Genomic DNA, 12962 nt, shown 5'->3' on the forward strand with positions numbered 1-12962 from the left:
GAAATGAGATGCATACAATTACTGACAGTCTAGTGATTGCAGAAATCTAGGAATTAAGAATCACGGGAAAAACCTCCGTCACAATTCTCAGAGGCGATGCTGACCCTCAATTAATTTGTCTGTGGAGACAGCGAAAACATTTCTTTGTGAAGAAAGTGTTGCTGTATCGCAGTAACATTGATCCCATCAGCGTTACTCATCTCCATCAAATTTTTATCACAGGGAGAGATGTAAACATGGCGCTCACTGCCTATCATGATCTGTCACGTAACTTTGGAGTGCAAAAGACAGAAGCCACAGGCCGTAAGCGATTCTATGGGATTGGCATGAGAGGAAACATTTAAAAACGTGCGCCGGAATGTCACACATCTGTGAGTAGGAAAACTGTGAAAGCTGATGATAAACCACCACTGCATGTCACTGTGAGTCGATGTCCATAAGAAATGGAAGCCATTGATCATCTGAAGCTAGAGCCCAGCCAGCGGGAGAGGGCATAGCTACGTCTTAACCATCATCTATCAGTTCAACAAATTTGTAGTGGCAGTCCCAGCGAAGGATTTGACAGCCCAGACTACACAGCGGAGGAGCAGGGAGAGGTAAACATTGCAAATGCTGTGGCCCTGCCCAAGCAAGGGGGGCACACTCGTGGGCATCGGTACTGGCACTGGGCCCCTCATAGTACGGCGGTGTGTCTGACGGCGGGTGTGCACCCCCACCGTCAGACACTTGATTGCACTATGAGGGACCCTGTGCCAGTGCCCGCGTCCAAGAGTCGGCCTACCCACCTGTCCAGGGCAACGGCACTCGCACGGTTGCGTGCGCTAGGTGGTGACCCCGGCCATGGGGGGGAGGCAGCCCAGTTAGGGAGGTTTACAAAATGGCATATGTTGATGTGGGACATTCAGCTGCTGCTAAAGGCGAAATTGGTCAAGTCCGAAGAAGAGGAGGACAAAAGCAAGCCATTTTTCTGGCAACCTATGTGTCATCGGGTAAGGTGGGACAAAATCCTTGGAAACCCATGCATGGTTCATTTTAATGACGGTTAGATCATCCACATTTTCAGTCAACAGACGGGTCCTTTTTTCTGTCAGGATTGATCCAGCTGCACTGAAGACTCTTTCAGATAGCACACTTACAGCTGGGCAAGGGAGCTCCTGTAAGGCATGTTATGCCAATTCAGGCCAGGTGTCCAGTTTAGCGGCCCAATAGTCAAATGGGAATGACCTGTGAGGGAGAACATCGATATGGGACGAGAAGTAGTTTGTAACCATAGTTGACAACTGCTGTCGCCTGTCACTTTCGATCGATGCAATATTACCAGTCGTGTGAGCGGGACTTGAAAGATCCCTCCATAACATGGTCATGAAACCCCTGTCTCCAACGCCACTTCTGCTGTGTGCACCACGAACACCTCTTCCAAGCTGCCCCTGGCCCCTACGGCTCATGTGAGAACCATCACCGCTGCTGTGTGCTGGGAATACCTCAACCAACCGGTTTACCAGAGTTGCTTGTTTGTTAACCAATATTAGTTCAAGGTTCTCCTGTGGCATTATGTTTTGGAATTTGCCTTTATAGCGTGGATCCAGGATGCTGGCCAACCAGTAGTCGTCATCGTTCATCATTTTGGCAATGCGGGGGTCCCTTTTTAGGATCTGCAAGGTATAATCTGACATGTGGGCCAATGTTCCTGGTGTCAATGATGCACTGCGAGTGCTGGGTGGAGGAGCACTTTCTGGCAAATCCACATCCCTCCAGTCACGCACAAACCCTGTACCAGACCTTGCCACGCCAACATTTTCTCTAGCCCCACGAGAAGCATCCTCCTCCCCTAAATAATCATCCCCATCATCATCATCCTCCTCCTCCTCTTCTTCCTCCACGAGACTTCCCTGACCAGACAATGGCTGACTGTCATCAAGGCTTCCCTCCTCCTCGGCTGCAGACGCCAGCTCCTTAATGTGCGTCAAAGTTTGCATGAGCAGACGCATAAGTGGGATGCTCATGCTTATGATGGCATCATCTGCGCTTACCAGCCGTGTGCATTACTCAAAACACTGAAGGACTTTACAGAGGTCTTTCAGCTTCGACCACTGCACACCTGTCAACTCCATGTCTGCTCTCAAAGTGCCTGCCTGTGTATCCTCCCACAAATGCATTACGGCCTGCCTCTGTTCGTACAGCCACTCAACCATGTGCAGGGTGGAGTTCCACATTGTTGCAAAGTCGATAATTAGGCGGTGCTTGGGAAGGTGGAGCAATCGCTGCAGCTTCTGCATACGACTGGAGTGTACCGGCGACCGGCGGATGTGCGAGCACAGTCTTCGAACCTTATGGAGCAGGCCTGTTAACTCCGGATAATTGAGGAAGCACTGCACCAGCAGGTTCAAGGTGTGAGCCAGGCAAGGTATGTGTGTGAGTTTTGAAAGGGCTATGGCTGCCACAAAATTCCGGCCGTTATCACTAACTACCTTGCCTGCCTCAAGATGTAGACTGCCCAGCCATGACTCAGTTTGTCGCTGAAAGTAGTTGGCCAGTACCTCCGCGGTGTGTCTGTCGCCCAAAAACATCTTCAACGGAGGAGGAGGAGGAGGATCGAACGCCTACAGCCAACTGTTCCCTATACCATGGGCTAGGCAGCACTGTCCCACCACCGCTGTCCCCTGTGGACCCTGCATCCACCACATTAACCCAGTGCGCAGTGATGGACACGTAATGACCCTGGCCATGCATCAGTTGTGAGGTGCACCTTTCCACTCACTGATTGCTTGAGTGCATGGACAATGCGGTCTTTCACATGAAGGTGGAGGGCTGGAATGGCTTTGCGAGAAAAGAAGTGGTGACTGGGTAGGTCATAGCGTGGTACTGCGTAGGCCATGAGTTCGCGGAAAGCTGCGCTTTCAACCAAGTGATAGGGCATCATTTCTAACGAGATTAGTTTGGCAATGTGGGCGTTCAAACCTAGTGTACGCAGATGATAGGATGAGTACTTTCTTGTCCTACTCAGTCTCTGGTAGGGTGAGCTGGACTTGAGAGCTGCATATGGTGGAACTAGCGGTGGACATGGCAGACAGAGAGGGTTGATGATGGTGATGGAGTTGGTGTTCTGATGGCCTAGATTCAGTCTTTCGTTGATATAACATTGTGATTCCCTGACTGCTTTGGCTTTGCGACGACACCTCAACATTTGCTGCTGGTGGTGTGCTAACCGGTGGGCTTACAGTGGGGGAAACAATGTAGCGTTGTTGACTACCTTCTTTGGGAGCAGGTGCACATGTGGTACGTGAGGTTTGGTAGTCCGTCCACGCTTGCAAGTGCATGGTGGTTACATGTCTTAGCATGCTACTGGTATTCAAATTTCTCAGATTTTTTCCCTCGGCTAAAAGGTCTTTGCGCACTTCTTACAGAACCTTTGCCTGATCATTAGGATTTTGTTCAAAAAAGAGCCACACTGCACTCTTCCTACTATGGAAGATATTTTGAGGCCTTGCACGCTGTGCTATTTTGACCGTCTGGCCAAGCTGTCCTGCAACTCTTTTGGTTTTTGTAACCCGTTTTTGGACTGCTCCGGGCCTGCCAGATAACAGCTGTTGCGATGTCGATGCCTACTGCGGATGCTCCTCCTCCTCCTCTTTTGAGCTATTGGCAGCGGCACCCTCTTCCCCCAATGGATGCCAATCTGGGTCAACAACTGGGTCATCCATCACCTTATCTTCAATGTCATGTGCACCTTCCTCTGTGTCACCGTGTATGGTGGTATAGTATGCGGGAGGGGGCACCTGAGTTTCATCAGGGTCAGATTCTGGCTCAGTACACTGCGAGGACAGTGCTCTGAGTGAATGTACCAGCAGATAAATCTAGCAGTGGCTGTGCATCAGTGCACTCCATGTCAGATTCATCTTGGCCTGGGTAATTCACGATTTGACTTGATAACCCAGGCATGGTATGTGAAAACAGCTCCATGGAGTAATTTGTATTGTGTCCTTCAGAAGAGGAGGCGATAGAGCTGGAGGCTGAGTCAGCAATGTAAGCCAAAACTTGTTCCTGAAGCTCCGGCTTTAAAAGCGGTTTACCTACTCCCAGAAAAGGGAGCCTTCGAGGCCTTGTGGAGCCAGACGATGACGCAAGCTCAACACCTCCTGCATTTGGTGCTATTTTGCTTTTGCCACTACCAGCAGATCCACCACCAACACCATCATTGCCAGCTGCCAACCCCCGCCCACTTCCATGGACTCTTCCACCACACTTCCTCATTTTTGGGGAAAATGTACCCAAAATACCACCAACTATATGGTACAAGGTGTATAGAGGACTGGGGAGAAAAGCCGGATTACTTACCGGTAATGCTCTTTTAATGAGTCCACGACAGCACCCACTGGAGGTATCGGATCCGCCCCATTTGGAACAGGAAACCCTACAGGAAAGATAAAAGGGGGCGGTCCGCCTCTACTCCTCAGTTTTGCATTTCAGAGTACCAGGAGGACCGCCAAGGATTAGGCAATGTCTTGTACTTATAACATTACTTATGCAACTTTAGCAGATATACTTTTAATATTGATATTTCTAGCAGGGAGGGAAGTGAGCGGGTGCTGTCGTGGACTCATTAAAAGAGCATTACCGGTAAGTAATCCGGCTTTTTACCCTTCGACACGACAGCACCCACTGGAGAGATTCCAGAGACCATCACCTGGGTGGGACCACCGTGCCAAGGACAGTCCTGCCAAAGCTTAGGTCAGAAGTAGACGAAAGGTCAAGTCTATAGTGTCTATAGAAGGTAGAAGGGGATGACCAAATTGCCGCCTTACATATGGTTTCAATTGGAACGTCTCCCCTCTCCGCCCAGGAGGCCGCCATTGCTCTGGTGGAATGTGCTCTGATGTCTTCCGGAGGTTCTTCATTTTTTGCAGAGTAGGCTAAACGAATGGCATCCCTGATCCATCGGGAAATGGTGCTCTTTGTGACTCCATACCCTTTTTTATGGCCCTGAAAAGAAATGAAGAGAGCCCTACACTGCCTCCAGCTCTCGGACCTTTCAATACACTTTAGGACAGTTCTTCTGACGTCCAAAGTGTGGAATTTCTGCTCTTCCGGAGTGGAGGGATCTTCAAAGAAGGTTGGGAGGAGTATCTCCTGAGACCTATGGTACTTTGTTGATACCTTAGGCAGGTATGAGGGGTCTGGCTTTAATATTAATCTATCCCGATATACCTGCAAAAAGGGTGGATCTATGGACAGGGCCTGGATATCACCCACTCTCCTAGCGGATGTCAGTGCTACCAAGAGGGCCATCAAATTATAAATATTTAAGGGATATCGTATCTATCGGTTCAAAAGGTTCTTCTGTCAGGGCGTATAACACCAAGTTTAAGTCCCATGTAGGGATTGTGGGTATGTGAACCGGAGTTATTCTTTCACATGCTGTAATGAATCGTGATATCCACTTATTCCCTGCTATATTATGGCCATACAGCGCCCCCAACGCAGACACCTGTACTTTCACTGTGTTTACTGACAAGCCCAATTCCTTCCCTTTTTGTAGGAATTCTAAGATAGGAACTATCGGGACTTCTGCTGTATGAGACTGTAGGAATTTTTTCCATATACTTTTATAAATTTGGGTTGTGGACTGCTTCCTGCTCTGTAGAAGCGTAGTAATTAATGATTGCGAAAACCCTCTTGATCTTAATAGGTGCCTTTCAAGTTCCACGCCGTCAAGTGTAAGTTGTTCACTTGAGGGTGGAAGAAAGGGCCTTGGGAGAGTAGGTTGGAGTTTGAGGGGAGAACCCAAGGATCTGTCACTGACATAATTCGTAGCCACGAGAACCACGGTCTCTTGGGCCAGAAAGGTGCTATCAGGATTACTCTCGCCTTTTCCTCTCTGATTTTCCGAATCACTTGTGGCAGGAGAATCAATGGCGGGAAGGCGTATGCCAGTTTGAATTTCCATGAGGCCTGGAGGGCATCCAGTATGTCTGGGTGATCTGCTGGAGACAGGGAAGCAAAGGTTTTTGTTTGTCTGTTTTCCCTTGTGGCGAAGAGGATGCCCCCATAGAGCTACTATGTCCTGGAAGATCTGGCGATTGAGGCACCACTCCCCTTGCCGAAGTGTGTGTCGGCTTAAGAAATCTGCTTCTTGGTTGTCCTCTCCTCTGATATGAAGAGCTGAGAGGGACAACAAATTTCTTTCGGCTAAGTTTAAGATTCTTGCCGCAGAAGACATCAGAGTCTCTGATCGAGTACCTCCTTGTCTGTTTATGTAGGCCACCGTGGTGGTGTTGTCCGACAGGATCCTGACATGTTTCTGTTGAAGCTGTGGAAGGAAATGATGTAGAGCATAGTATACTGCTGTCAGTTCTTTTAAATTAGACGAGTATTTTCTTTCCTCTCTATTCCATCTTCCTTGACAAAAGCTATTCCCCATATGGGCTCCCCAGCCTTGGGGGCTAGCGTCGGTGGTTAGGATACCAGATGGTACAATGACCCATGGGACTCCTGAGGATAGATGGTCATCATCTAACCACCATTCCAGAGAAGTCAAGACCTCCTGAGTTAGAGTTATCTTGCTCTCAAGGTGACCACCATGTCGCTTCTCCTCCTGGAGGATCTGATGCTGAAGTGTGCGGACATGATAATGGGCCCACCGGACTGCAGGGGCACAGGAATCTAGCGACCCCAATAGCGACATTGCCCCTCTCAGAGACATGCGTGGTCTATCTATGGCTGCCTCTACTTTCTCTTTTGTTAGTGCGATCTTTACCTGAGGAAGTAGACATTTCTGGGTTATGGAGTTCAATTGGAACCCCAAAAACATCTGGAGGGATTGCGGAACGAGCCTGGACTTCTGTATATTGATGATCCAGCCTAGGTCCTGCAAAGATGAGATTGCATCAGCCACTCTTTCGGTACACTGGGTATCTGAGTTCCCGATTATTAGGAAGTCGTCTAAGTAAGGTACGATTAAAGTATCCTTTTGACGAACATAGGCCATCACCTCTGCCATCACCTTGGTGAAGATTCTTGGCGCTGTTGAGAGGCCGAAAGGCATGGCTGTGTACTGAAAATGACGGATCTTGCCATCGAACACCACTGCGACCCTTAGATATTTTTGGTATCTATTATGGATAGGAAGATGATAGTAAGCATCTTTTAAATCAATTCCCGCCATCACACAATTTGGAAAGAGAAGCTTTATGGTGGATCTGATTGATTCCATCTTAAACTTATAATTTTTTATAAACGTATTAAGCTTCTTTAAATTAATAATTGTTCTAAACGTACCATCTGGTTTGGAAATTAAAAATAAGGGAGAGTAGAAGCCTCTACCTTCCTGTCCCTCTGGGACCTCCACTAAAACCCCCTTGCTTAGTAGGCTCCGAATCTCTTCTTCGAGGGCCTTTTGTTGGGCTATAGAGTTAAGGCGGGTTAGGATAAAGAAATCATAAGGGTATTGAAGGAATTCTATTTTCATTCCTTCTTTAATAATACCCAAGATCCATGGGTTTGAGGATATTTGTTCCCATTTTGGATAAAAGAACCGTAATCTACCCCCTACAGGTGGGTCTGATTTTTTAATTTCTATTTTCCCTTCGGAATGTTGGACCCCTGAACATGGTACCCTTTTGTTTCTCTTCTTTTGCGGCCCATCATTTTGATCTTTCCGTTTGCCTCCTTCTTCCAAACGGTCGCCTCTTAAAGGTTCTCCTATAGAAAGGGATAGAAGAGTCAGGGAACGCCTTCTTCCTCTCCTTTGCTTTGGCGAGTATCTCGTCTAGGGCTTTTCCGAAGAGAAACTCACCCTCACACGGGGTTGCACAAATCTTAGCCTTTGATTGCGCGTCCCCCTTCCAGCTCTTCATCCACAACGCCCTTCTGGCGTTGTTCACCAGAGCTGCTGATCTTGCTGCCAGCCGTAGAGTGTCCGCCGACGCATCAGCCATAAAGGCAGCTGCCCCTCTAATTAATGGGATAGCGGCCCGTAATTTTTCTCTGGACACCTTTTGCTCGATTTGCTGATCCAGCTGGTCCAACCACACGAGAATAGATCTAGTGGTGCATGTGCTGGCTACCGCTGGCTTAAAAATACCCGTGGTAGCTTCCCAAGACCTCTTCAATGATGATTCTGCCTTGCGGTCTAACGGGTCTGCCAACAAGCCTGCGTCCTCTACTGGAATAGCCGAATGTTTCGAGGTAGAGGATATAACGGCATCCACTTTTGGCACTTTGGTCCATTTTAATAGCTCCTCATCGCTATATGGATACTTTCTTTTTGAGGCTGATGGGAGAAAACTTCTTTGGTCATGTTTTTCCCATTCCCTCTTTATTAGGGCTTTAATCGCCGGTATTACCGGGAACGCTCTCCTTTTCTTTTCCGCCAATCCCGCAAACATTATGTCTTGTGCGGTTTGGGCACCCCTTGGTTCCTCACACCCCATAGTGCTTCTCACCGATTTAACTAGGTTGTCCACACTATCCAGGGGGAAACATGACCGTCCCTCCATGTCTGATGATGACGAGGATGTGAGTGAGGAGTCAGAGATTAACCCCCCTTCTTCCTCTGACTCTGAGCTGAGGGTTAACTGCTTTTTGCTGCCAGTCTCTGAGGGAGTTTTGGCGCGGTTAATAGCCTGTATCTCCTCCCTGATTATAGCTCTAATGTCCTTTGTCGACAATGCGGCCCCCAGCTTTGTCTCTCTGGTGCACTGCTTACAGAGCTTCTTAGGGTAGGAGTCAGGGAGAGGTTCAGAGCATAACGCACATTCTTTATGCTTGAATTTCTCCTTTTTCTTGGTCTAGAAGGGGACACCAAGGCGGGGGGGGGGGGGTGGAGAGGTCAGCTTAGGAGGCAGAGTATATACTTTGCACACTCACCCAGTGAAGCCTTATATTACCGGATCAGATGGCTGAGATCCCGTCCTAGGTCTTGACTCTCCAGTTTCGCTCCTGCGCCCGGTGTCTGTCCTAGTGTTGCGGTCCCTGGTGGAGCTGCCCCCCGCAGAATCTCCTGCTGGAGCGTGCGCTTCCATTGGGGACGACATGGCTTGTCCCTGCTCAGCTGCGCGCGGTTTAAATAGATTGCGCGCTGCTTTAAATTGGTCTTCTCTTTTTTTTTTTTTTTCTCTCCCCGGAAGTCGCTCCTCCCCGTCGCGCTCAGCCATCCTACCCCGGAAGTTCAATCATTACTTCCGGGGTTAAGGAGTCTCCACGCCGGCCGGCCACCGCGCCCCTGCCTGTTCTCTGCGGCCTGCGCCCACCGCCACCGCTGCCTCACGGGAGCCTCTCTTCCTTTTTTTTTTTCTTCTTCGCGCCACAGGCGCACTTACCCGGGCAGCGGCGGCGCCTTGGTGCCTCCCCGGCGCACTCCTGGGTGAGACCGGGCGGCCCACCCCGGACCCGGTCATCACCCTCCACCTGCCAGACGAGGGGGGAGCCGTCTAGCGGAGTCTCCCCCGACGCTGCCTCCGGACCGCAGCCCCTGCCGTTCCCAAGGAGACTGCACAGGCGGCATGCATGGCCCAGGTAAGCTTCCTGAAGGATCCTGACTCCGTTTGGAACAGGAAACCAAAACTGAGGAGGAGAGGCGGACCGCCCCCTTTTATCTTTCCTGTAGGGTTTCCTGTTCCAAATGGGGCGGATCCAATACCTCCAGTGGGTGCTGTCATGGCGAAGGGTAAAATGGAATCTCTCTACAGACTTCAGGACAGTTGTATTCTGTCAGGCCCTGTGTATTTTACACCTCAAAGTAACAGGCTGATTCTGGATGGTGTAAAAGAGGTGTATAGAGGACTGGGGAGAAATGGAATCTCTCTACAGACTTCAGGACACAGTTGTATTCTGTCAGGCCCTGTGTATATTACACCTCAAAGTAACAGGCTGATTCTGGAAGGTGTAAAAAAAGTGTATAGAAGACTGGGAAGAAATGGAATCTCTCTACAGACTTCAGGACACAGTTGGATTCTGTCAGGCCCTGTGTATATTACACCGCAATGTAACAGGCAGAAATTGCCTAGTGTATGACAAACTACAAGGTGTATATAGAATTGTAATTTCCTTACAGAGTCACACACATTTAGCTTCAATTTGGCCATGATAACAGCCGGTACACGGTACTGTGTGAGGAGCGTACACGTACAACGCTGTACGGTGTGTGTGTGTGTGTGTGTGTGTGTGTAAAATTGTCAAGCTCCGTGTTTTTGTATACGGACTGACACGCTCTCTCTAGTTTTGAATATAATCAAACAGCAGATATACGAAACTATTTGAAAAACGGACAAAACTCTAAGGTGTAGGTCTCTAAGAACAGACAAACTCCTCGGCTTTTCCTTACAGAGTCACACACAGATAGCTTCAGTTTGGCCGTGATAACAGCCGGTACACGGTACTGTGTGAGGAGGGTACACCGGTGTACGGTGTGTGAAAAAAAATGAACGCTCAGTACCTCACCAGGACAAAACAATAAAATTTCGATTGCTTTTAAAAAAGCAGTTTGAACACCAGTGTGCACACAGCAATGGAGGTAGCCTTAAAAGGCAGCCTATTCACCACCAGCGCTGCTGCACAAAAGCAAAAATCTTCACCTTTCACTGCACACTAACTACAGTGAAAAGCGCTTTCAGCAAAAGCGGGTTTTTTCCCCTTTGGCCTTCCTAACACTCTCCCTACAGAATCAGCAGCAGCTCTCCCTATTCTGAGATCAGCATAAGTAACATGGCGGTCGGCGTGCACGCCCTTTTATACCCCCTGTGACGCCACACAAAGCGAGCCCATCACTTGCATGCCCTTCTCAAAGATGGTGGTGACCGCTGCCTGTGTCATCATGTTGCCCACAGTGTCCGTTCTTCCTGATTGGCTGAAAAAGGGCGCTAAAGCATCTTTTGAAAAGCGACTTTGGCGCGATGGTCGCTGACCTCGTGGCCGACCTCACGCTAAGGTCGGGTTTCGTTTCATGAAACCCGACTTTGGCGAAAGTCGGCGACTTTTGAATTTTTTCGACCCGTTTCGCTCAACTCTAGTGACCACGAACAGCACCGAGAGCGGCAGCTGTTTACAAGCCAGACAGACGACCCTCTGCTGGTGCACTGCTGAGCTGGCTATCAGTGCCGGTGGCTACCAGGAAAAAAAATAAATAAAAAAAAAAAAATAGTAGGAATTAGCCCTGCCGGTAATGATGTTTACAGGAGTCCATCATGACACCACCACCAGGAGGTAGTCCTTATCCTTGACAGAGACAGGAACACAGAAGCTGTTAAATAGCCCCTCTTCACCACAACCCACCAGTGATTTTCCAAATACTACACCAGGATGGATGCAACAAAGTGTTTATTGAATTTCCTTCTACACGTTTATCTCTCATAGCAGATAGGAAAACAAAAGGGAGGGAATATAAAGGGTACCGTCATGATGGACTTCTGGAAACATCATTCTTGGTAGGACTGATTGCTACTTTCCAGGACGTACCTCCTGAAAGTACCACCAGGAGAAATACCAAATAACTCCTTTACTGATAACCGCTTGAAGGACTTTCCTTCCAAAGTCAGTCTGTTGTTCTGACACAACATCTAATTTGCAATGTCTGCAAAAAGTACAGAAACCTCTGCTCTCTGCCCATGAAGTCAACACTGCTCTTGTTGAGAGAGTTCTGATGTACTCTGGGGGAGAACTTCCTGCTGCGATGTATGCTGAGCTGATTGTTGATTTCATCCACCTAGTGAGCGTAGATTTCAATGCCTTTTTCCCTTTGCTGCATCCTCCAAATTAGATGAAGAGATTTGAGTTGATTCTCCAATCTTCTGTGACACTCAAGTATTGTAGGACCGTTCTTCTTACACCCTAGGAGTGGAATGAAAATTCCTGATAGCTATTTATTTGGCAGAAGGAAGGCAAGAAAATTTCTTGGTTCCTGTGGAAATCGGTGACCCCCTTAGGCAGAAATGCTGGATCCATTTTCAGGATGAGACAATCTGCCTAGATTTTTAAGTATGGATCTTTAATAGCAATGGCTTAAATCTCACCTATGCTTCTTGCTACAAGGAAGACTTTTAAAAAGGATATGGATTTTATGTCTGCCTGGTTTAAAGGATGGTATATATTTTTTTGCGTAAGGCTTTTAAGACTAGACTGAGGTCCCATGAGGGAAACAAGCACCATATTGTGGGTTTAGGATGATGGATGGCTTTAACAAATCTCATTATCAAAGGATAATTGGCCAGCAGATAATCAAAGAATGATCCTAGGGCTGATATTTGTACTTTTAAAAGTACTGGGTCTTAAGGTACTGTCACACTTAGCGATGTACCAGCGATCCCGACCAGCGGTCAGGATCGCTGGTACATCGCTAAGTGGTCGCTAGTGAGCTGCCACATAGGCAGATCTCACTAGTGACATCGCTGGGGACGGGGGACGCTACTTACCTGTCACACCAGGCGATCCTGCGTCCTCCCGCCCGGCTCCACGCGTCGCTCGTCATCACAGCAGGAAGCGCCACAGGAAGCTGACGACGAGAAACAGTCCTGAACGTTCTCGCGCAATCAGCGATAACCAGCGGGGGAGCCGGTCGTAGGTAAGTATCAGACACAGAAATATTGCTAGCAATATCGCTATAACGTCACTAGTTATAGCGATATTGCTAGCGATATCTCTTAGTGTGACATGCCCTTTAGTCCTTTGTCAAACCCTGACTGCAGAAAATCTAATATTTTAGGAATATCTGGGCCCGAAGTGATGGAAACTGGACCTTTAACAGAACTTTTTCCAGATTTTGAGATAGATAGCCGAAATTACTGGCTTTCTGGAGCTCCGAATTGTAGAGATGACTGACCATGAAAGTCCTTTTGTTCTCCAAATCATCCTCTCAGGACCCAGCAGGGTGGATAAAAAATCAATGTGGTTTTTTTTTTGTTTGTTTGTTGTTGTTTTTTTTTTTTTAAAAAAAAAAAATCTGATTTTTTGATTTAAATCGGATTTTTTTT

The 12962-nt window shown here is 48.2% G+C and overlaps 2 protein-coding genes across 3 annotated transcripts in view; both read right to left on the minus strand.

Annotated features, from left to right (window-relative positions):
- Positions 1-12962, minus strand: part of RMC1 (regulator of MON1-CCZ1) — a 101838-nt gene that overhangs the window by 71878 nt on the left and 16998 nt on the right. The window lies entirely within an intron of this gene.
- Positions 5291-12263, minus strand: LOC141053754 (uncharacterized). The gene is made up of 2 exons (XM_073550801.1): positions 7793-12263; positions 5291-7698 (listed from the first exon to the last, which is right to left on the minus strand). The coding sequence occupies exons 1-2, from the start codon at positions 8493-8495 to the stop codon at positions 5291-5293; spliced, it is 3111 nt and encodes a 1036-aa protein (XP_073406902.1). The 5' UTR covers positions 8496-12263.

Source organism: Dendrobates tinctorius, unplaced genomic scaffold, assembly GCF_039654945.1.
Source record: "Dendrobates tinctorius isolate UK_male_01 unplaced genomic scaffold, ASM3965494v1 ptg000171l, whole genome shotgun sequence".
Lineage (NCBI taxonomy): Eukaryota > Metazoa > Chordata > Amphibia > Anura > Dendrobatidae > Dendrobates > Dendrobates tinctorius.